At 38.1% G+C, this 26,863-nt stretch overlaps 1 protein-coding gene across 2 annotated transcripts in view; it reads left to right on the top strand.

Moving 5' to 3' along the window:
• LOC124615885 (voltage-dependent calcium channel subunit alpha-2/delta-3) overlaps window positions 1–26,863 on the top strand; it is an 824,663-nt gene that overhangs the window by 481,124 nt on the left and 316,676 nt on the right. For both annotated transcript variants that reach the window (XM_047144053.1, XM_047144054.1), the window contains one exon: window positions 15,692–15,796. In XM_047144053.1, coding sequence (XP_047000009.1) covers window positions 15,692–15,796 — 105 coding nt within the window. The remainder of the gene's footprint in view (window positions 1–15,691; window positions 15,797–26,863) is intronic.

Here is a 26,863-nt window from a genome sequence, read left to right on the forward strand (position 1 = left end):
AGCCCTCTATCTCTCTGTTAGTATTAGAAACAGTAAAAACTTTGTCTTACTGTGATTTAGCATTGGTTTATTTTCTACAAGCCATGAACTTAGATCATGAACTACAATGCTTGAAGCCGAAACAATGTTGCACACAACATCCTGAGCAAACAGAAATATTTTAAAGTTACCCGTAACACTAGAGGGCGTATCATTTATATAAATAAAGAACAGGAGTGGTCCCAACACTGAACCATTGCCGCCACCCCCCCCCCCCTCCCCCCCATTAGCCCATATGCCACTCAGACCCCAGCACATCACATCCGTCGTCAACACTGTGAATAACAATCTTTTGCTGTCTGTTGTTAAAGTAAGTGGTGAACCACTTTAACCTTTTGCTGTCTGTTGTTAAAGTAAGTGGTGAACCACTTGTGAGCTACTCCTCGTATTGCCGCAGCTCATGGTCTTGCGGTGCGCTCTTGATTCCCGACAGGGTCAGGGATTTTCACCTGCCTTGAGATGACTGGGTGTTTGTGTTGTCCTCATCATTTCAGCATCATTCATGAATGTGGCATGTTTGGACTGAGCAAAAGTTGGGAATTTGTACAGGCGCTGATAACCATGCAGTTGAGTGTCCCACAAACCAAACATCATCATCATCATCACCATCATCATCATCATCATCATCATACTCCCCAGATTCCTTAATGGTCCAACTTCTGAAGCAATATTTTGTGACCATCACAATCAAATGCCTTAGTTAAATCAAAATTGCCTAGTGTTTGAAACGTTTTGATTAACCCATCCAGTACCTCACTGAGAAAAGAGAATATAGCATTTTCAGTTGTTAAATGACTTACAAAGCCAAACTGTACGTTTTATAGGAAATTGTGTGATATAAAATGCTCAATTATCCTTACATACACAGCCTTTTCAATTACTTTAGCAAACACTAATGGTGCAGAAATAGGTTTGAAATTGTCTATATTATCCCTTTCTTCCTTTTTATAAAGTGGCCATATTACTGAGTACTTTAATCATCCAGGAAACTGACCATTCCTAAAGAAAAAATTACAAATATGGCTAAGTACAGGGGTAACATGTGCAGCACAGTACTTTAATATTCTGCTAGGCACTCCATACTATCCAAGAGAGTCCTTAGTCTTCAGTGATTTAATTATTGAGTCAATATCCCCCTTACCTGTATCACAGAGGAGTATTTCAGACATCAATCTCGTAAACGCATTTGCCAAGAGAGTTATATGATTCCCTGTAGAAACTAAAGTTTTATTTAATTGACCAGCAGTGCACAGAAAATGATTGTTAAATGCTGTTCTTCTATCTGATTTATCAGTAACCAAAGTATTTTTACTATGAATTGAATTTATATCGTCGACCTTGTGTTGCTGACCACACACTTCCTTCACAACTGACCATATGGTTTTAATTTTATCCTGTGAATTAGCTATTCTATTTGTGCACCACATACTCTTTGCCTTGTTAATAACATTTTTAAGCACCTTACAATTCTGTTTGTAATGTGCAACTGTAGCTTGATTGTGACCACAGTGAAACTCCACCTTTACACTTTTTGAGGGACTTCAAAAAAATGGTATAATATGTGGTAAAATGTAAAATGTGGGAAATAATGTCTTCAGCTGTAAAAGTTTCATATAGGATACCCCCTTGCATTTTGGCACTTTATGTATGATATATGTACATAACAGGCATCAAAAGACTTGTCAGGGACTTTTTTAATTATCTAATAAAGGTTTATTATCTAATAAAAATGGCTGATGCAGCTGGAATTATTAACTATCTGTGAAGTAGAAACATTTCACTTAATTACAAACATCATAATTGATGTTACTGGAAAGCCTGCAGCTGTGATACATTATTTAAATAATGAAATACTGCACTAGTAACATATTTTTTCATGCTTAATGATGTGTTTTGAGAATTTTTTCTGCTTGTCAGGTGCAAATATGTACACAAGTATTTTGTGTGGTGTTTGAATGTGTTATTCTGCCTCTCATGCACTATAGTTGTCTTTTTGAGGTTATCAGGTACTGTGCCTCCTTAGTTATGTACAAACCCACGCACACACAAACTATCACTCACACTGTTTGTGTAACATCACAAAAAATAATACGAAAATACTGCACCTGACAACAAGAATAAGTTTCAAAACATGTTTTTGCTCAGGATGAAAAAAATTCATATCTGGCTTTGTGTTTAAACTAAAAACATTTGAGCATTGCAAAGTGAATGGCAGTGTCAACTAGTGCTACAAGAGGCCAAATGCCGAAACACTAAATGTGGTTCAACAAAGGTGTCACGATTATCACAATAATCACAAAACTGCATTTGCGCAGTAGAGAGTTTCAAAATGGTTGGGAATGGTCATGAATGAACCTAGTTACTCCCTTCAGCCATCATGCCAAGTAATGCTCGGCAGCAGTGGGAGATACGGCACAAATTGTTCTAACTTTAACATGTTTACTGGTTCAAATCCCTGGTGTCAAGACACTTAAGCACATAATATTTGCAAACACTACTGGATGGACAAATATTTTAATGCAAAATCAGGTGCAAATTAACATTGTAGACATAGTAAATTTGACGGGAATAATAAAAAATGTCGTAAACGGTGGGAAAACATTAATTCTGGGAACGTAAAAGCAGAGATATACTGTACTTTTAACATTTTGATATAATTCTCGCTTTGTTCTGCATGATATCCTTATCCCACCAGTCTGCCACCCAGGCTGCCTTTTACTACTATTACCCCATTTAGAACATTCTAATGGAAAGCAGCTCTCAAAGAGCATGAGAAATGTGTTAACAAAAGCATTATATTTGTTGTCTATGTTATCGTTCCTTGACAAGTTTTAAAAAACTCTCTACTGCCATTGGATTAAATTTTCTATGTAGTTTTGTTATTATATGTGACATTTGTTTGAGTACAAAAGCCTTTTAATCTTAAAATTTGTGCATCATGTTCTGAAAGGCCATTCACCCTTTTGCTAACAGAATGCCCATCTAGTAATGAAGAATGAATAAAAATATTGTCTATGGCTGTGCTACTATTCCCCTGCACCGTAGTTGAAAATTAGGAGATCTACCTACATCATTTTTCTTGCACAACAAAACAAAATTTATATTGAAGTCACCACATATAACGAATTTCTGGAACTTCCGATAAAGCGAATCAAGAAACCTCTGTAGCTCGAGCAGAAATGCTCTGTAGTCAGAGTTAGGGGACCTATAAACAACAACAATTAGAAGTTTAGTTTCACTGAATTCGACTGCCCCTGCACAACATTAAAATATCTGTTCAGTGCCATCCGTGATATGTTTAGGGACTCAAACAGAATTTTGTTTGTTACATACATGGGTACTCTCTGCCACCCCACAAGGTACTTCTTGAAAAACAGCCAGCTAATCTGTATCCTGGTAAAGGATGCCTCTGAATTGTCAAATTATTTAAATGGTGATCTGATACACCAATAATTTCAGAATCAACATCTGTAAGCAGTTCACTAACCTTATCTCTAATACCTCTTGTACAGGGTGTACATAAAGTTCGGGAAGACTTTCAATTATTTATTGCACGAGAACCAAACATTCTACAGATTTCATACACATGTCATTTTAAAGAGAAACCATTAAAGTTTTTTTTTTTCTTTTTTCCTCCATGTATACTGCCACCGCATAGTTTGGTAATTTGCCGATAGTCAGTGCTAGTTGCAAACATGGCGTGTTCAGGTGCAGAGCGAGCTTTCTGTGTGTTGGAGTTTGACAAAAGCAAGTGTACTACAGCTGTTCAGTGGATGTTTAGAACCAAGTACGGTAAGAAGTCACCAACAAGGAAGGCCATTTCCCACTGGCACTACAAATTCATTACAACGGGTTGCTTGCACTCGGAAAACAGAAGCAGACATCCCAGTGAGAATGCTGGAACTGGTATGGCAAGAATTCGATTACTGTATTGATGTCTGCGGGGTCGCTCATGGTTCACATATTAAATGTTTCTCTTTAAAATGCAAAATGTAGTACATCTGTACAATGTTTAGTTCTTGTGCAACTAATAGTTGAAGGTGTTCCCTGACTTTATGTACACCCTGTATTTTGATGGAATGTACTAATTCCTTCTCTACTTGAAAACGTGATGTCCACTGAAGGTGATTCCTTAGTTAGAGGGCTTTCTTCAAGCAGGTATACCTATCAGATGACCTCAATCTAAAAAAGGTGCAGCTCTAACACCAACTACTACAGGAATTTTTCCATGGGTGATCCCATCACCCACCACTACACCGTCATCTGTAATCTTTGCCAGCCTCCCCTTCCCACAACTATCGAGGTGCAGGCCAAGCCTAGTGAAACCTGATCTACTGATAGACTCAACTGGCACCACTGTAATGTGACCCATGCCCTCTGCCATCAGTGCCCTCTCCAGCCCCATGTTAATGCACCTAACAGCTGCATTAAGGTGAGGCCGATCATGATGCTGAAACAGGTGCTCAAAAGGCACATTAGTGCCACCAGTTTGAACATAGTGTTTTATTTTTTGTGCTGCATTTTGAATGTTCTGTGTGAATATACATATGTTAGAGTGAATTTGTCCCATGTATAAAAGCATACTATCGTTGAGAGTATATGTCCATTTGTAACACTAGGTCAATTCTGACTACATTTGAATTCAGGCGAACAGCAGTTGAAATGTGGTAGTTATTGAAGAAGGAGAAGGAGAAGAAGAAGAAGAAGAAGAAGAACTGTGACAGGATGCATTTCATAGTTGGCAGCATGATGAAGTTTTCTGTCATTGCGCCCCACACCTCTCCCCTAGTTCTCCATAGAGGTTGGCAGAGCAGTGCCTCCGCTCTCTCTTCTATCCTTCTGTTGTCATCAGATTTAATCTGTTCATTATCTCAAATACCATACCTTCATCTACTAATGTAAAGTGATCCCTATGTTAAGTTAAAAGCTCTGAATACTGACCAGCTGCTGTGTTGTCCTCTGCCAGTGGTGTCATTAGGATGTGCAGTAGAGGGGTGTTGTGTCAACACACCACTCTCCCGGCATTTTTCAGTTTCCCAGATCTTGGAATCATTACTTCTCACTTGAGTGGGTCCACAGTTGGTATCACAGGGCCAAATGCACCTGCTCCAGTCCTCCCACCAAGAAAATTCCTTGACAATACTGGGAATACTAGGAACTGAAATCAGTCATTCACATAGCAGTCAGAAAGGCTGATCACTTAGCTGTGGGGTTGGACATATTAAGCTATTACACAATGTAGAAACATTGACTTCAGCAACCAACACTTAATCTGAATTTTTTGAATGACAAATTTGAGGAAAAACCTTGTCTTGTTGAGTAGTTGAGTAAATATGGTCTATATATTTGGAATTAATTTTTACTCTGTAGTGGTGTGCACTCTATGAGAGAGAGAGAGAGAGAGAGAGAGAGAGAGAGAGAGAGAGAGAGAGAGAGGGAGGAGGGGGGGCATCAATCTTTAGTCCTGGTTTTATTAAAAGGACTTTTACACTATATGTGGTATAAGCTACTATTTCTGACAACAGAAAAATAACTGTGGACCTGATACTTAAATACATTCTTCAACACTCAGGATATTTCATTACCATAGTAAAAGTATAGTCAGTAACATCTTGTTGTGAAAATTTAGGTTATTTGGCTGATGTTGTTGAAGGAGCTTACCTCTGTCTGGATAGCAGTTTTTTTGGAATCTCTTCACATTATCAGTTTGCAAACTGAAAGATGTACCGTTTGCAAAAAAGAAATATATTATTATAACATTAAGTATGTGTTAGTTCTTTTCTTTGCTGATGATCCCATCCTCAAGGTTAGCGAAAGTCCTATCACTATTGTGACATACGGGAGATATGCGAAGGGCTGCTGGTTTTGAGCCATTAAGCAGACTAATTCCAGATGTGATCAGATCATGTCCTCTGCCTGATGGCTTGAAGTCATTGCCTAGATCCCTGTCTGTGACTCCCAATATTCTTTTATCCAGGCCAGAATGCCTATATGCTAGGATCTCATGGCTACAGGGCATCGAACAACCCTATGTGTGATACAACAATCTGCTAGTGTCTGAAGAGTTTGCAAGAAATGTGAACAACACTTGGCCATGGGAGAGCTGCACTCCCAGCAGTCTCAGCTGAAACATGATTGCTTCTGAATCTCAAGAGTCGTGGGCCAATACAACCAGTTCAAATGCTGATCATGTAACAGCAGGGACCTCAAGTGTTCAAGAGTCATTGATCAACACAGCCAGTTCACATGATGATTGTGTGTCAGCAGAGGCCTCAAGTGTACAGTCGGCAAAGTGTCAATATGGACACCCTGGCTGGCAACATATGAAGAGATGGCAGAGGTGGGCAGAGGCTTTGGTCTCTTGGATGTGTTACATTTGTTAGACTGACAACTTGGCAGCCGGTTCACATACTTATGTCATCACTACTTATGATGAACTTCGTTACCATTCTTGCATTCATCAACATTGTAGCTTCTTGTGTGAAATTGATCGCCAGTGTCTCAAGGCTTGTACCTTTTCTGGATGTGCCCATTGCCTGCTGGCATGCCACTTTCCCTGTTGCTTCAGCCAGTGGCGTACAAGATCTGACTTACATTTTATGATGCCTAAAACTTTGAAGGAGGTTGTCCTACTTATTACAAATATTAGAAATTCCCTCTCACTTGACCTTGATGGTTTACGTAGCTGTGAGATAAAGAAAGTTGTTAATGAAACACTACAGTCACTTTGCTACATCATCAGCTGCTCCAAGAGTACTAGCATTTTTCCTCAGCCACTGAAAATTTTCAAGGTACTTCCATTACACGAGAAAGGGGCCAAGCATGAGGTCAATGATGACTGAGCTATATCCCCTCCTCCCAACTGTATCCAAAATAATGGAAAAACTTTTGTGTATTTGAGTAAGGACCTTTGTTGAAAGTAACTTTTTACTAACAGCATGACAGTTCAGCTTTTTTGGGCCATTCCTTGCACATGAGGTTGCCAGATTAGTGGAAATGCATATTTATTGAGAATATCTGAAATTGAGGACTATACTATATTACATCCAACGATACATTTATCTTTATCAAAAACTTATTCCTTGAGATTGTACATAATATACAGTAGTATCACTTAATATGAAAGATGTCCTGAAATTTTAGTTGTCACAGTGATGATATGCAACAGTGACATGTTTCATCATGCAACTGCTTTATGACCATTATGTTGATACTGCATGTATCTGATTGGTTTACAATGTACTCTAGGAAGATGGCTGCAGCTGCGGAACCAACAGTGTGAAAAATCTCCATGCTGTCTACTCTTATGTCCTCTTCTTGATCACTTTCATCATTACTTTCCTGCATGCTTTTGATTATTTCTTCATCTTTTAAGTTAGGTTCATCTTGAGGTTTCTTCATTCACCCACTTAGCAACATATTCTTCATCAGTTTCTCCTTCTCCTGGAAGCTTGTGGATCATGTCAGTGTACAAAGTGTCAGCAATCGATAATTCCAAATTGATTGGCTCATCAATGTCATTCAGTGCTGGCTCCAGCTTTGCATCAGTGTACAGCCACACTTTTCTCCAGCTGTTCATTATGATAGCATTCTCCACTTTATCCCACACTTCTGGTGTTCGGAAAACATCACATAAGTTGACATCTTTCCACACCTTTAACATAACCTTGATAGTCATTTTCACATTTGTTCAGCAAGAAGGAAAGAAGTACCTGTCAATAACGACATTTAACCAGTTTCAAAATTTAATGGTTCATGAGCTGAATGAGGACTGTCACATTGGCTGCAAGAAAGAATGCTTTTATACCATAGGACCTTTGACTCACATCAGAAGGATGACCGGCAACATTGTCAGTTGTAAGGATAGCTTTCAGTGAAAGCTTTTTCTTCTTCAGCTCTTTTCAGACAACTGATACAAATGATTTGTGGATCCACTGAGAGAAGATATCTCTGACCATAAATGATTTATTCTGAACGCAATACTGCACTGTTAGCATATTTCTGTTGCAGTGTTGGCAAGGGTGGGGGATAGAAAGAAAAAAAAAGTGGATATTGTGATTTCCCAATCATTATGAGTGATAGGTAATGATTCCCATTTGCATTAAAACACACCATTAATGAAACTATTTCTGTCGTGCATACCCATAGGCTTTCTTCTCGTTCTTAGCAGCTAATCTATCTGGAAGAACATGTTGTGAAAGAGATTGATTCCATCAGTGTTGTGCAAGGTACCATCAGTTAAATGATCTTCCTCTCTCATATTCTATATCTCTTTTATAAAACTCTTTTGCATCTTTTTTGTTAGCTGAGCGACTTTTCTCGGTGACTGTCAGCTTGACATTTTGTTTTTTCCAGTTTGATAGGCAACCTTTGCTTTCTGTAAATAAGTTACTGCTGCCAAGTTGTTAGATACAATTGCTTTTTCCTTTATTATTGGGCCACTGACAGGAATTCCGTTACTTTATTGTTGTACGAACCATCTATAAAGAGCTAGGTTCAGTTCTTCATTCTCAATCTTTCACATAACCTTCCATTTTCCCATGTTGCTCTCCATTTCGATTGTGTACTGTCGAAAAACATCACCTCACTTTTTGGTGTCATAAATAGTTGCTCATCCAACATGTACTCAGCAGCTATGGCTGTTTGTGAACAACATTGGTTCTGCTTATGTCAAATTTCAAGTTTCTGCTTGAGGTGTAGCACAGTTTGTTTCCTTTTATAAGCCATGATACTGAACTGTAAAGAAAACCATAATTTCAAATGTGTGTCGCATTGTTTAACATTGTAATCGACATTATTGCAGATGGGACCAGATTAGCAAGGTTTTAGTGTACTTCAGTGGGTCTCTATTCGTTTACTGACCAGATACTACATGCATTTAATGAAAACACTGTGCTTCTGCCCTGTTTGTTGATCTTACAAAAGCATTTGATCTGTGTCAATCACACTTGCTCCTACGCACAATGAATGCTTGTAGTATAGGAGGATTCTGTAATGAATGGTTTCAGTCTTACCTATCAAACGAGAAGAGCTGGTAGAAATAACAACACATGATGTCAGTCTCATCAGGAGTCCCACCGTTCTCAATCTTAGGTCCTCTTCTTTCTCTTTACTAATGACCTCCCAGAATATCTTCCATCAGCAGTACCTATGTTATTTGCTGATGATACAAACTTCCTTCTCTTGAAACATTACTTCACAGTAGATGAGAACTGACTCAGTTGACAGCAGTGAAAGGCTGCTGTACTGGCTCAGTGGTAACAGTGTAGCCTCTTACTTAATATGGAAAAAACCCATATGATCTTCCTGTCAAAGAATCATACAACACATATAGAACCATAATTGATAGATGGGAAAGTTACTGAACTGGTGAGACTAAATTCCTGAGGCTCTGAATAAACAAGAGTCTACAATGGTATATACATAGAGATAAAGTATTGTGCAAAATGTGTAGCCTGTGCTATGCCTTTCGAGTTTTCAGTCAAATGTATGACTACCATTAAAACTGTATATGTTGCTCTAGTTAACTCAGTCATCACATGTGGAATTCCTTTCTGGAGGTCAAAACAAAGGAAAATATTATTTGTGCAAAAACATATTATCATTATGATATGATCGCCACCCCATACACCTACAAGCCAGTCTTCAAAGAATTGGGAATATTACCTGTCCCATGCATATACAACATAGGGACTATTTTATTTGTAAATAAAAATCTTCAGTAAATAATAATGTGCATGACCATCACATCCATGGTGATGGTAACATACATGTGATAGACCAGAGGCTGACTAAATGCTACAACAGTGTAAGGCACATAGGCTGCCTACTCTGTAATAAATTGCTTGCTCAGTCAAAAATAATAACAACTCCTTCTCTAAGAATGCCACCAGTATAATGCTTCAGCATTGTTTTCATTCTCTTGTGGAACTTATGGAGACACATTTGTGGCTCATGTAACTTTAATTTTGTACAAGATGCATCAATCTCAAACATGATGGTAGGTAAATAACACTTCTTGTGGCCACACACACACACACACACACACACACACACACACACACACACACACACACAGAGAGAGAGAGAGAGAGAGAGAGAGAGAGAGAGAGAGAAACAAAAATGTATGTGTATTCTGTCCTTTACAGGACTATTTAAAAACCAATGTATCAGAGGTTTATGCTCCTTCAATGACTGCTATAACTTATGTTACAAATTCATTTTTGTGGATGAATAAATAAAGAAATAAACTCTGAATCAGACTCTTGAGTACTGTGTTTTTACTGGCAAGGTACAATAACTAATTCTATTCCTCGCCCAGTAATCTCTCACTGTTATTGGCTTATGGACAGTGTTTTTTAATCTGATGCTATTGGCTATACTTGGAATTAGCATTCGTTATTTCCAATTTAATGGTCATTGAAACCAAAGTCCTGAGTGCACGTGAGAGATAACTCTCCTATTCTTCTCCCCCTCAGTCTAAATAGAAGATACTTAATATCTTCACTCAGCTGTAAGTACAGCATTTGTTTCTTGGAAAAGAGGATATGGAAAATATTGAATGTGTGACATCTTGGCCAAAATGCAAATTTATTTTAGTTTTGCTCATAGGTTGCAATCATCTTACTGGAGGGCTTTTCTGTCATATAATTCCACTTTAGTGACACCTTGCATGTAGATGGCACTGAAACATTGAAAAAGCGAATTAAGAAGTCTGCAAGAGCTGATGAATTACTGCACTGGACTAAATAGAGATTATTAGGAACAGCTCTTTTTCTTTACACAGTCTCTTCACACACAATGACATTTATTTACTTAGCCCTTTCATCATATGTAGTAGAATACATAAGATGACACTGGATTTAACTCTATACTCTTTTACAAAGACCAGTGATCAAGATTGTAGTAGGGCTACATGTTATAAAATGCAAAAGTTACAAAATGTGTGTATTAAAGTTTGTGTATTCACTTATTGAATAGAAACAGTGGCACTGTTGATATTCTCTAATAGATATTTCAGTAGGATTAATATTTAATATATATTTTATATCATTTGGGAAATTATTCGATAGTTTTATTCTCATATAGCATATATACCTTACACATGCTATATTACTACCATCTTTGTTGTGTAATTCTCAAAGCTGCTACAAGAATGATATTTAAACTTCATGTAATAAAACATCTCTCACATCAGTGTAGTTTAAGACTTGTGTGTGGCATGGATCAACCAGTATCTACAACAGCATATGTTAATTTTAAACGTCTTGTCCATCACTAACAGATCCTTTAAATTGAACCTACCCTACTATTAGCATCTATGACAAGATAATTGATGAACCAAGAAATTGTATGTAAAAACTTGATCTTTCGTGTATGGTGCAATATTTCCATTCAGTGAATGACAATAATAAGTGGCTTTACAGTGCAAAACAAAATTTAAAGGTTGAATGGCCACTATGCAATATTACTTTATGGAATACATACAATACTCTTCACAGAGACTTCATATTTCTCTGTAACCAGCAAAATTTTACATCTAAATCTGTACTCTGCAACCGGGCAACTACTGTGAAGCGCATGGCATAGGATATGTCCCATGTGCTACATTTTAGGCTTTACTCGCAGACCAAAAGGCTTCCTAAATGCAGCTGTGCATACTGTAATTAGTCTAATCTTGCCCGGATGCTCCCTACATATATACAGGTTGTGTATTCTAGATATTTTACAAAAGTTCAAGTTCTCAAAGCTTGTAAGGAGGCTTTTGTGGTATATTAAACTTGTCAACAAGTACCATTTGTTGCAGAGTGGGAAACTGGCCACACAGTACATTTAAAATTAATATTTTGTATCCAGTAGGAACTGTTCCAAAAGTTAAAGCACTTGTCTTTCTGGAATAAAACTTGTTATAAGCTCTGTCTCTCTCTATCTATGGTGAAAACCCGTACCCACCATCAAAGTTAATTATTAGTAGTGTCCTGCACAGTAGATCAGTAAGTTATAAATACATACATAAATAAATAAATACATAAACAATCATATCAGAGAGCAATGCAACGGCCTTGGTGCAGTTTTCATGGATTCAAATAAATTTATCAGTGATAAGCATACAGGACAAGACATGCTGCATCTAAACAGGCTAGGATCGGCAACATTCAGCAATATGTATTGTGATATTTGTAAGATCATACTTAGTAAGCGAAACTAGTATCCACAAATGGCGGTGTAAAAATTGGTAACAATGGTGAAACAAAATTACACAAATAGCGTTTCAAAACAGATGCCATTAGGAATATTAAAAAAAATAACAATATGTTAATAATGAACTTGAACATAAGTGGCTTGAGTTCAAACTATACAAATGGCAGAGAAAGAAAACTTAACGACTTGCAAATCATTTTGCCAGAAATACCAAATATCAGGGTTGTATGCTTGAGTGAACACTGACTTACAAAGGATAGTATCAAAATCTTAAATAACGTTGATAATTTTTATGTTTCCAGCAGCTTTTGTATGAGTAATTTAACACGAGGAAGATCGTGCATACTTATGGAGAGATCAATGGAATATAGAGCAAGATTCAATTTCGATTCCTTGAATGAAGAAAGTATATTTGAAAGCTGCTGTGTAGAGTTAGGGTAAAATATTGTAATTGTAACTGTGTATAGAATTCCAGGTGCAGAAATGACGAAACATTTTTGTAGTAATTCCAGTGTCTGTTGAAAAAACTTCAAAACGAAACCAAGAAAGAGTCATAATAACTGCTGATTTCAACATAGATCTCACCAGTGAAGCCAACAACTCAAAAAAACTCATTGATATGATTCAAATATCAGATTTCAGTGCAAATTTTGCTGATTTTACTCAAGTAAATGAAATGTCTGCAACATGTGTAGATAATATTTTAACCAATTATACTTATTATGAGGCAAATAAGCATTGTTTAGATTTACGACTTTCTGATCATTGTCCTCTGTTTATGGAGTTACCAAAAACAATAGAAGCTTGCTTGAAGAAAACCTATTCCAAACTCCAGTTCAGCAAAGAAAATATGAACTTATTCCATTGTAGATTAAATAATGTGGAGTAGACTATAGATCATAGTATTTCATGCTCTGAAAATTTTGCTATTTTCTTGGAAAACTTCCTACACGTTTTTAATGAAACTTTCCCCCATGTTGTACACCACGAAAAAGAGGGAAATATAGTAAAGTGGATTACTGAAAGAATAAATATCTCTAGTGAAAGAAAAAGATAGCTATGCAGGGAACTAAAGCATAACAGAAGTCCTGATTTTGTTACCTATGTACAAAATTACAAAAACATTTTTAAAAAAGTTGTAAAGGCAGCCAAAGAACTGGGAAAAATAGATTTATTTTGGATAGAGAAAACAAATCAAAAGCATTATGGTCAGTGATCAAAGCTGAAACAGGTGCCACGGGTAGATAAAGGATGTAACTATTGTAAATCGTGCTCAAATTTCTGAATTATTGAATGAATTTGTTATAAATGTAAACAAATCAAACATCAATGTAGAAGATTACCCAAACAAGGTAAATTTCTTCAACAGTGAGCAATTTGAAGGTGAACTTTTCAGTACATTTACAAAAACTACTGTAAAAGATATAGAAAATGTGATACTATTGCAGAAATGTAAAACATCAGCAGGATGGGATGGGATACCAACAAAAGTGTTAAAAAAGTCTTTAAAATAATTGCACAGCCACTAACTACAATAGTTAACCAGTCCCTTCAAGAAGATTACTTTCCACACACACTGAAATATGCAGTAGTCAAGCCAATATTAAAAAAAGGCAGAAAAGAACATATGGGAAACTATCACGCAGTCTCTCTTCTCCCATTGCTATCAAAAATATTTGAAAAGATAGTCATCATACAAATTCAAGATTTTGTAGGAAAACATAAAATAATCTCAAAAAATCAGTATGGATTTCGAAAAGGCAAAACCACAGTATCTGCTATTAATATTTTGTTGATAAAATTAGCTTGTCTCTAGACAACTAACTGCTTGCCACAGGAATTTTTGTATGATTTATCAAAGGCCTTTGATAGTGTGAATCACTTTTTGCTACTGTGTAAACTGGAAAATTATGGTATTAGAATGGTTTAAGTCCTATCTAACCAACCAAAGACAGAGTGTGGTTCTATCATCAGAGAGAGGAACTTATACTTCAAAATGGAAAACCATTTCACATGGAGTATTGCAAAGGTTCTGTTTTAGGTCCTGTTCTGTTTCTGTTTTACATAAATGATTCTGCCACTTAATATTGAGTGTCACTCAGTTTTATTTGCAGATGACACATCTGTAAGCATTGAAAGTAACAGTACTGACCAAATTCCACAAACTGTATTAAATACATTAGAAAAATTAGATACCTGGTTTGATTTAAACGGGTAAAAATTAAACTTGGAAAAATACTCAGTTAACGCCGTTTAAAACAAAATAAGCAAAATTAAGTGACGTTCTGGCCAGTCACAGAAACCAGGATTTGGAGGAAGCTAACTGTGATAAATTCCTAGGAATGCAACTGGATAAAAATCTATCATGGTGATCACATACGCAAATAAATTAAATAGCTTAGCATTTGCAATGAGGATATTGTACAGTGCTACCAGTATGTGGATAAATAGTATATCACAGCTACTTTGACCAGTAATAAGTTATGGAATTGTATTCTGGGAAACTCAAACCGTGTGTGTCGAATATTGAAACTTCAGAAAATCATCATTAGAAATATCCACAATGAAGGGCAAAGAAAATCATGTTACCCACTCCTAAAAAATCTAAGTATATTAAGTGTTCCCTTACTATACATATACGAGCTGATTATCTTTTTGCACTGTAACCCTGATTTATTAATCGCAAATCATTTTTCAATATGGTTACATTACCAGAAATCAAAATAATTATATGCTGCCCACCCATTGTTTAAAACTTTATGCTCGAACTCCACATTACAGGGGTATGAAAATTTATTACAAAATGAAAGGAAGAGAATTGCTCAGCATAAATTTAGAAACACTGAAAAAAAACCTTATATGAGAAACTAGTGCAGAATTGTTTCTATTCAGCAGAAGAATTCCTAAATAACAACCTGAAAATTTGAGCAAGAGAGAGCAAGTACTTAGAACTGTTAATTTTTAAAAGTTTGTTACTTTTGATGAAAAATTATTCATTGCTTAGTTAATTATTCAGTTCTGTATATTATATTACTGATATTATAAGGATCATTGTAAACCAGTTTTTGTGTTTTGACAGGTCTGTGTACATTAAGTTGGTGTCTTGTAATTGTATGTTACAAGACAATAAACTTTTATTCTATTCTCTTTCTTTCTCCCTCCCCCTCTCCCCACCTGTGTGTGTGTGTGTGTGTGTGTGTGTGTGTGTGTGTGTGTGTGTGTGTGGGTGTGTGTGTGGTGAGAGAGAGAGAGAGAGAGGGGGGGGGGGGGAGGAGATTGATTAACAATTATGTGTGTGTATTAAAGTGTTCACAATTCACTAACCAGCATATAATAAGTATAACAAAACACAGAAATATGAATTAAAGGTATTTCAGTGCAGTCATCTTTGTCTTATGTTTAAGTGTAAACTCTCACAGTACAATAATAAGCAGTGTTATCTTGTAATCAGTTCCAGGGCATCCTGAAACCAAACTACAATAGTGTTGACATGACAGAAGTTGAACTTGAGAATACTGACCGAGAGGCACGTGATTTCAGTCCAAAAATGCTGAAGGTTAGTAATAATGGATAAGATACTCCATTTCCTCAATCATTCATCATTTCTACAATACGGTACATATAATAAGGGAAAGGCAACCACTCACCTATAGCAGACTGATTTGTGGTGCATAGATACATGTAGCAGAGAAGAGTGTTCACAACATTTGACTGATTACAGTGCTCCCAGAACAAATCCTCTACCTTGTTGCCAACACCTTCATGCTACTGTTTGTAACCTCCCTGTCAACATTCAAAACTCTGCTCACTTCCTTCATTGCCTTTCCACATTTCCCCTTTCATTGCCATCAGACTCCTTGTTGGTCACTGTTGTGTGACATTTTCATACATCAACATCCTCCCATCCCCACTACCTTTCCCAGTGTCATCCATGATACCCGTACCAGAGCCTTTATTGACAGATAATATCCTATCCTCGTCCTCCATAAACAGATCTCACATGCCATCTGCTCCTTAACACCAGTAAATCTATTAATGAGCCACTGACCAACACTCCTCTGATCACCCACAATCACCCTGGCCTTGAGAAGCTCAATCACATCCTTCATCAGGGCTTCACCTACCTCTCCTCTTGCCCTGAGATGAGGGGTATCCTATCCAAAATACTGCTTACATAATCTTAGTAGTGTTGTGATGCCCACCCAACATATAGAATATCTTTGTCCATCCCTATTAGAGTCCTACTCCCCATCCTGGACCCTGTGGGTCATTCCCTTGTGGAGAATCAAGGTGCAAGACTTTCTGATACACCCAACCACAACCACTACCACAGTCCAGTCAAAGCCATTTCCTACCCTATAGAAGGCAGGGCCATGTGTGGAAGTGGCGATGTTATGTATCAGCTATTATGCAGGTACTGTACAGAATTCTATGTGGGCACAACAGGTAAGCAACAGTCTACTCATTTGAATGGCCACTGCCGAACTGTGGCCAACTGCAGATGTGATCATCCAGTTGCTGAATATATGCCGCGCACCACAACTCAAATGACTTTAACAGCTGCTTCACTGTGTGTGCCATTTAGATACTCCCTTCCAGCACAACATGAGTTTCTCTGAACTACGCAGGTGGGAATTTTCTTTCCAGCATATCCTGTGTCGTCACAGCCCCAGGCATAAACCTCCGCTAACCTATCTCCCACTTCCAGACGTTACCTTTTCACTTTCTTCTTCCACCTAACATAGCAGGCATTCTCTCTCTCTCTCTCTCTCTCTCTCTCTCTCTCTCTCTCTCTCTCTCTCTCTCTCTCTCTCTCTCTTATCCCCTCCCTCCCTCCAACCCTCTCGCCTTGAACCCTTCTGTCCCCCTCCCTGTCTTCCTCTCCATGTTCAATTTCCTCCCCCCTCCTTCTCCCTGTCCTGTACTTCATATATCTGTTAAATGCTGTATCCTCTCAGCATTCCTTTTGTTTTGTTTTGCAGCCGCTGGGTCCTCTCTCTTTCTTGCTTCTGCCTTGCACTACCCCCTCCTTGCAGTCTGAATCCTTCCCTTTCGCCTCTCCACATCCATCAGCCCAGGTTATTGCTGTCAATAATTGATAATCAATAATCAGTGTCGCCACAGTGTGCATTTGTGTGTCTGTGTAGTTATGCGTGTGAAATTTTGTGCTTTCTACGTGAAAAGATCCAGAGCTGGAAAGCTAATGCAGACTGTTCTGTCATATATATCTATGTGCCACACATCAGTCTGCTAGAGATGAGTGGTTGCCTTTCCCTTATTTTACATTTTGTTCCACCCAGGAATTTCCATTATTGCTATGCTGTTATTGTAAAATGAGATAGTGATCTTACAGTTTAAATAGGGGAAGTAGCCACTTCGGGAACTCCGTTATAGTTTTTGTATTTCCAATTACCAATCCAGGAATAGCCTCACATAATTAGCAGAATTATACACGGTGAATCATGAGTTTTTAAAAGGAGAATAAAGCTTTTGGGAAATGAGATAAATCTAAGAAAAGAGTGGGGTAAAAATCTGCTAAGAAATCTGGCTAAAGAAAGAGGGAGACAAGAAGCAGGTATGAAGTCAAATAGTATATCTCATGTCATTTGCTATAGTATGGACAAATGATGATGTGATGCTGATCACTTCTTCAACTATTTATTAAGAATTTCTGTGAAAGTGTCAAGAATTTTGTAAATGACTGAAAATGTGTCAGTCAGTATTTTTTTCAAATAGATATACAATTTTATATGGAAAATGAATTAAAGCAATATTGCATACTGATTAAATAAGGATGAAGGTGATACAGATGAACTAAATTATAGTGCTTGTAGATTGGTATAAGTATTCTTAATCATGCTTATTGTGCAGGAGCAGAACATATGATTGAAATGTTGAAGGGTTGACAGGCACATAAGCAGGATAAATAAACTTTGCTGAGTTTCCTTACAGTCCCTTTCTTTTGAACTAATACCACACACACACACACACACACACACACACACACACACACACACACACACACATGGAGGGGGGGGGCAGAGATAGATGGGGAGAGAGAGAGAGAGAGAGAGAGAGAGAGAGCCATGTTTATGTGCCCACTGACTGCTAAACAGCCTCATCTATATAGAGTATAATTGTCGATTGGGGATGTATTCAGGGACCTTGATAGCCAAGGCAGAATTTGGCCAGCATGAAGACATGCATTAGAAACTCTCATCATGTGTGGACGGGCATTATCTTGCTGAAATGTAAGCCCATGATGGCTTGCCATGAAGGGCAACAAAATGAGCTGTGAAATATCATTGACATACCATTGTCCTATAAGGGTCCCATGGATGACAACCAAAAGGGTCATGCTATGATGAGAAATGGCACCCCAAACAGTTACTCCTGATTGGCAGACCATGCAGTGGGCGATAGTCAGGTTGGTATCCCACTGCTTTCCGGGGGATCTCTATGCATATTTTTGGCCTGGAATCTCATTGACTGGGACAGAACTGTCTTCAGTGATGAGTCCTGTTTCTAAATGAGGCCTGATGACCAGTGATGTCTGGAAGTGCACCTGACTGATAACTAATGAAGAGTACTGAATAGAATTGGAGAGAAAAGAGCTAATGACGCGACTTGGTGGAAATGAGGCATGGTTGCTGGATATGTTCTGGGTCATCAAGACATGGTTATTTTGGTGTTGAAAAGAAGTGTGAGGAAATAAAAATTCTAAATGGAAAACAAAATTCGACTACCCTAAGCAGGTTCAAGTGAATGTAGGTTACAACACTTACGCATTAATGAAGAGACTTTAGTAGTATAGACTAGCATGATGCTCTGTATCGAAGTAGTCTTAGTATTCATGAAGTATAACACATTTTATCAGTTGCAAGAAAGTAAGGAATGCATCCTTGTTTTATCATAGGAGAACCTTATGAGAACCCTGAAGATAAGCATACTGTTGTAGATGGAAAAAAACTGCACTTAATTGGTGTTGCACAAGTAAAATTCACATATAATGTAAAAGGAAAAATATTCTAGCATGACTGCCCTATCCTGTGACTAACTCAAAGTCTGAACTGAGATTGTCAACAGCAGGGAGTAAGATAGTACAGTGGGCCATCCAGAAGAGAAATTCATGTAGTTGGCAGGCATCAAAAGTTGTGGTTGTGGTACATAACAGGAAGCATCTCAAAAGCAGGCCTCAAACTGCTTATGGAAAGTGGGGCAGATAAGGATTTTGTTGGTGTGCTGATCCTCTCCAGTTAACAGTTAACTAGTGCAGGCTGGCAGCTGTTCCAATCATAATGTGTTGGAGTACAGGCAGTGAGTATACATAACACACAACTTCTGTGTCAGTCGCGTCGAAATATTCCGCATAAAATGGAAACAATAACTCATTGGAACACCCAGAAGCACACTGTAAACCAATCTCTCTGAGTGAACCTGAGAGGTCACAAATAATATTTTAAACAATGGAAAATCCAGGATGAAATAATGACAATATAATAATATTTTAGTTAATTATTATATAATGCTACATGTGATGCTCAGGAAGAAAAAAATTACAAAGCAATCAAGATGTTGAAACATTGATAAAGGAAATTGAAACAAAGCAAAGCAGAGCACCTCAATTTGCTCTGATATCACTCCTAGAATAAATAAAGTTCTTGCCATTTTTAGTTTTATTTTTAATTAACAGTTCCCTAGTAAATATGAAAATTACTGCAGAAATGATGTTTTCCATATTCTCATTATTCAGACAGTAACATTTGTTTCTCTGATTCTTGTGGTGTGGCTAGTCTTGCTGAGAAATCTGTGTGTTATATAAAATTTCACAATATCATGTGTTTTAAGAATTATGACCCCACTTATAATCGTTTGTTAGTACAGTGATCTATTCTGATGTAAAGTACATAATTTCTAGAATACAGAAATCTCTTCATTATTAACTAATACACAGTAATTTGGAAGCTTTCCAACAGAAAAATGTCATTAATTATACAAAAATGTGATAATGAAAACTGCTAAAACATCACTCTACAAAAGAGGCCCTGGTTAATTATTATTTTAAAAGCACATGAATTAGTGGGAGTTATAAGGCTGTGTGGGTTGATAATATTGTGTTATTAACAAAAATTGTATTGGCATAAATTCTATGAACTAAGACTAGCTTTTGAAGTATTGCTATAAATACATTCCATCATAAACTATTTACTGAGGTGATGAAAGACATGTGACAGCAATATACACATATATAGATGGCAGTAGTATCACATACACAAGATATAAAAGGGCAGCATATTGATGGAGCTGTAATTTTTACTCAGGTGATTCATGTGAAAAGGTTTCTCTCACGATTACAGCTGCACAGCAGGAATTTGCAGAATTTGAACGTGGCATAGTAGTTGGAGCTAGATGCATGGGACATTCCATTTCGAAAATTGTTAGGAAATTCCATATTCAGAGTGCCGAGAATGCCAAATTTCAGGCATTACCTCTTATTGAGGACAATGCAGTGGCTGAGGGCCTTCACTCAATGAAAGAGAGCAGCAGTGTTTGCACAGAGTTGTCAGTACTAACAGATAAGCAACACTGGGTAAAATAAACACAGAAATAAATGTGGGATGTATGAAAAACGTATCCAGTGGCACAGTGCAGCAAAATTTGTTGTTAATGGACTATGGCAGCAGACGACAAGCATGCCATCACCAGCAATGTCTCTCCTAGGCTTGTGGTCACATTGGTTGGATCTTAAATAACTGGAAAATTGTGACCTGGTCAAATGCGTTTCAATTTCAGTCGGTGAGAACCGATGATGGGATTTGAGTGTGGCACAGATACCAAGAAGCTGTGGACCCAAGTTCTCAACAGAGCACTGTGGTGCTTCCATAATGCTCTGAGCTGTGTTTACGTGGAATGTACTGGGCCCTCTAGTCCATCTGAACCGATCATCGACTGGAAATGGTTATGTTCAGCTCCTTGGATACCGTTCACAACCATTCAAGGACTTCATTTTCCCAAACGTACCACCGGGTAACAGTTGTTCGCAATTGGTTTGAAGAATATGCTGGACAATTCGAGCGAATGATTGCTACCCACATTGGCCGGAATGAATCCCATCGAACATTTATAGGACATCATTGAGAGGTCTTTTTGCACACAAGATCCTACACCGGCAACACTTTCGCAATTGTGAATGGCTATAGAGGCAGCGTGGCTCAGTACTCGTATTTCTGCAGGGGCTTCCAGTGACTTGTTGAGTCAATGACTTGCTATGTTACACCAGGCAAAAGGAGGTCCCACATGATATTTGGAAGTATCCCATGACTTAAGTCACCTGTTTGTTTATAGTACCATGAAAGAAGGTGAAAGTTGATTTGTTGGTATTATTTATTGTGGAGAGTTCTTTTAGAAAGAATTAAAGATAACTCTGTACAGTATTGTTCAGTATGTAATTTTTGTTTGGCATTTTGTATTGGGAACTGTGTTTGTGATTCATTGAAGTGCGTTCTTCGGTGTTTTCATCTACTGACAGTCATCCACCAGTGTGCTTATCATGAGTGTTTTAATTACTTCTAAAAATCTTTACATGAGCAATAAAGTTTTAAGATAATTATAGGCTGGGACATTACAAACTCAGTTAGCCTGCTTTGTTCTTATATGTTCTTTTCTCTTAAAACTGCTGACACGTCTGCATAACTTTACTCACAGCTTTTTTGGAGGTAGTCCTTTTTGGACAATGTATTTACAATTAATGTGTCACTTATCCTGCAAAAATGAAGATGTGCAAGTACACACTTAGAAATGAAAAGAAACTGAGTGCACAACCAGGTCCATTTGCCATCACCCCCCCCCCCCTTACACACACACACACACACACACACACACACACACACACACACACACACACACACACAGGGCCCATTTTCCATCCCCCCTGCCCCCCTCCCAATCTCTCTCTCTCTCTCTCTCTCTCTCTCTCTCTCTCTCTCTCTCTCTCTCTCCACTTTCTGTGGTTCCCTTAGTAGAGTAGTAAAAAAAATGATTGTATGGCATTATTCACTTTGTATGACTTGTGTGTCAATGAAGATGAGAAGACAACATGAACTCTCAGTTCGTAGGTGAAGAAAATCTCCTGACGTGTGGTATTTAAAACTAAGTCAATTAACAGATTCCTACTCCATAAATGAAAAAACCTACATATTTTCTTATACAATAACATTCAAATAAACTTCCAGATACTTCTCCCTTCAATCACAATATTAATCTTAATTTTTGTAGCTGCAAGAATAATTCAGTATGAGTACACATTGTAACGCCTGCTACTAGAAACAAACTCGTTCTTGCTTCAACTCTTACACTCCATTTATAACACCCCAAACCACTCCTTAGGACCACGTATGCATCTACCATTCTAGGTAGATGCATTTGATGTTCAGCTACGGATTTACTATAACTCTGTGCACGAAACCTGATATTGAATCAGAGAGACAATTTTACTTGTTTGTGTCACAGGTGTTACAGTTTACATAACCACTATGCAGTGGTTAAGAAGTAATACGTACATGTTATAGGTGTTTCATTACTTAAAACACACAAGTTATGTAGAGTATGATACACCACAGAGGAGTTACGCAGATTGGTCACAAATTGATATTCATACAGGTATCTAAAGATAATGCAAAACTGTAAACTTTGACAACCACTGTTTGAATGTGTCACATTGCAGTGCAGTTTCACCATGCAGCTAGCAAAGATAGTAAACAGGGGACATCCTGATACCAGGGTATAAAGTCTTTGCAAATTCCAATCCATGTACTCAGATGGTAACTGTGCTTTGCAAACAGGTGTGTGAACAATATGCACAGATGTCCGCATTTGAGAGGGGATGTGTAGTTGTCTCAATGAAGCTAGTCGGAATAACTGTTGAATCACTTGACATGTAAATAGGAGTGATGCCACTATTCGGTGATATTGGCAGGAAAGGGTGAATCAAGCTGAACACAGCATCAAGAAGGAAGCAGTCGATCTAGAGATGTGACAGAAGGTGAGGACTGAGTGTCAGAGATGCACTTTGAGCTCAGGACACCTGATTATCATCAATTTTGACATGCAGTGGATGCTTCAGTGACCACAAGGGCCATTAATAGGCAGCTCACAAAAAGGAGGCTGAGCTCACGGCACCCCTTTTGCAGATTACCACTGACCACTGCGCACCAGCAAGTCAATTTGCAGTTGTGTTGGGCACATTTGGCCTGGAATATCATTGAATTGAGTAGAATTGTCTTCAGTGATGAGTCATGCTTTGAACCGAGCCCCAGTGACCAGCAAAGGCGTGTCTGGAGGCACACCGGACAGCAGTGGGATCCCAACCTGACTGTCGCCCACCATATGGCCCGACAGCCAGGAGTGATGGTCTGAGTTGTCATCTGTGACACTCTCATAGTTCAGAAGAACATTGATGACATACTAAGCCCATATTGTTGCCATTCATGGCAAGCCATCCTGGGCTTCCATTTCTGCAAGATAATGCCTGCCTGCACACAGTGAGAGTTTCAACTGCTTGTCTTCATGCATGCTAAACTCTACCGTCGCCAGCAGTGTCACCAAATCTATATCCAATTGAGAACATTTGGAGCATTATGGGTAGGGTCCTCCATCCAGCTCAGAACTTGGATGATGTAGAGAACCACTTGGATATAATTTCACCTGATATCCCTCAGGAGGTTATCCAACAACTTTAGCAATCAGTGCCGAATGGAATATCTGCTTGCGTAAGGGCCAGAGGTGATCCAACACATTATTAACTTGCTCAATTTGTGAAGCTCTTTCTCTTGAATAAACCATCCAATTTTTCTGAACTCATGATCAGTCATATGCCTGCGCAGTTACATCACATGTATCAGTTTCTGTCCCATTGAGATAATAGCCTCTGCTGGCAGATGACAGACATGAAGTCTTTTTCAGGACTCTCTGCAAACCATCCTGCTGCCTTTACACAGAGTAAGGCCATTTGTGTTTCCATGACCATTTTTTGATCCTCGGTTGCCGATTGTTTCATCATTATGTAGTGTTTTATGTTTTTAAAGTACTATCAGCTGTAAATTTATTGACGTAATGAATGTGATGGAAACTGTTCAGATATACTATGTAAAATGCTACCTGTTTTAGATGACAATTCAATGTGTTTAGCAAATACAGCAGTAAATAAATCAATAAATAAAATATTTTCCTCAATTAGCAGCTACTGTTGCCTAAAAACAGTTCATACACCTACCTGTTGTTGTTGTTGTTGTTGTTGTTGTTGTTGTTGTGGTCTTCAGTCCTGAGACTGGTTTGATACAGCTCTCCATGCTACTCTATCCTGTGCAAGCCTCTCCATCTCTCAGTACCTACAGCAACCTACATCCTTCTGAATCTGCTTAGTGTATTCATCTCTTGGTCTCCCTCTACGATTTTTACCCTCCACGCTGCCCTCCAATACTAAATTGGTGATCCCTTGATGCCTCAGAACATGTCCTACCAACCGATCCCTTCTTCTGGTCAAGTTGTGCCACAAACTTCTCTTCTCCCCAATCCTATTCAATACTTCCTCATTAGTTATGTGATCTACCCATCTAATCTTCAGCATACTTCTGTAGCACCACATTTCGAAAGCTTCTATTCTCTTTTTGTCCAAACTATTTATCGTCCATGTTTCACTTCCATACATGGCTACACTCCATACAAATACTTTCAGAAATGACTTCCTGAAACTTAAATCAATACTCGATTTTAACAAATTTCTCTTCTTCAGAAACGCTTTCCTTGCCATTGCCAGTATACATTTTATATCCTCTCTACTTCGACCATCATCAGTTTATTTGCTCCCCAAATAGCAAAACTCCTTTACTGCTTTAAGTGTCTCATTTCCTAATCTAATTCCCTCAGCATCACTCGACTTCATTTGACTACATTCCATTATCCTCATTTTGCTTTTGTTGATGTTCATCTTATATCCTCCTTTTAAGACACTGTCCATTCCATTCAACTGCTGTTCCAAGTCCTTTGCTGTCTCTGACAGAAGTACAATGTCATCGGCGAACCTCAAAGTTTTTATTTCTTCTCCATGGATTTTAATACCTACTCCAAATTTTTCTTTTGTTTCCTTTACTGCTTGCTCAATATACAGATTGAATAACATCGGGGAGAGGCTACAACCCTGTCTTACTCCCTTCCCGACCACTGCTTCCCTTTCATGTTCCTTGACTCTTATAACTGCCATCTGGTTTCTGTACAAATTGTAAATAGCCTTTCGCTCCCTGTATTTTATCCCTGCCACCTTTAGAGTTTGAAAGAGAGTTTTCTAATCAACTTTGTCAAAAGCTTTCTCTAAGTCTACAAATGCTAGAAATGTAGGTTTGCCTTTCCTTAATCTTTCTTCTAAGATAAGTCATAAGGTCAGTATTGCCTCACGTATTCCAGTGTTTCTATGGAATCCAAACTGATCTTCCCCGAGGTCGGCTTCTACTAGTTTTTCCATTCGTCTGTAACGAATTCGTGTTAGTATTTTGCAGCTGTGGCTTATTACACTAATTGTTCGGTAATTTTCACGTCTGTCAACACCTGCTTTCTTTGGGATTGGAATTATTATATTCTTCTTGAAGTCTGAGTGTATTTCGCCTGTCTCATACATCTTGCTCACCAGATGGTAGAGTTTTGTCAGGACTGGTTCTCCCAAGGCCATCAGTAGTTCCAATGGAATGTTGTCTACTCCCGGGGCCTTGTTTTGACTCGTGTCTTTCAGAGCTCTGTCAAACTCTTCACGCAGTATCGTATCTCCCATTTCATCTTTATCTACATCCTCTTCCATTTCCATAATATTGTCCTGAAGTACATCGCCCTTGTATAGACCCTCTATATACTCCTTCCAGCTTTCTGCTTTCCCTTCTTTGCTTAGAACTAGGTTTCCATCTGAGCTCTTGATATTCATACAAGTCGTTCTCTTATCTCCAAAGGTCTCTTTAATTTTCCTGTACGCAGTATCTATGTTACCCCTAGTGAGATAAGCCTCTACATCCTTACATTTGTCCTCTAGCCATCCCTGCTTAGCCATTTTGCACTTCCTGTCGATCTCATTTTTGAGATGTTTGTATTCCTTTTTGCCTGCTTCATTTACTGCATTTTTATATTTTCTTTTTTCATCATTTCTTCTGTTACCCAAGGATTTCTACTAGTCCTCGTCTTTTTATCTACTTGATCCTCTGCTGTCTTCACTACTTCATCCCTCAAAGCTACCCATTCTTCTTCTACTGTATTTCTTTCCCCCATTCCTGTCAATTGTTCCCTTATGCTCTCCCTGAAACTCTGTACAACCTCTGGTTCTTTCAGTTTATCCAGGTCCCATCTCCTTAAATTCCCACCTTTTTGCAGTTTCTTCAGTTTTAGTCTACAGGTCATAACCAATAGGTTGTGGTTAGAGTCCACATCTGCCCGTGGAAATGTCTTACAATTTAAAACCTGGTTCCTAAATCTCTGTCTTACCATTATATAATCTATCTGATACCTTTTAGTATCTCCATGGTTCTTCCATGTATACAACCTTCTTTCATGGTTCTTAAACCAAGTGTTAGCTATGATTATGTTTTGC

The sequence above is a fragment of the Schistocerca americana genome, chromosome 5, assembly GCF_021461395.2.
Source record: "Schistocerca americana isolate TAMUIC-IGC-003095 chromosome 5, iqSchAmer2.1, whole genome shotgun sequence".
NCBI lineage: Eukaryota > Metazoa > Arthropoda > Insecta > Orthoptera > Acrididae > Schistocerca > Schistocerca americana.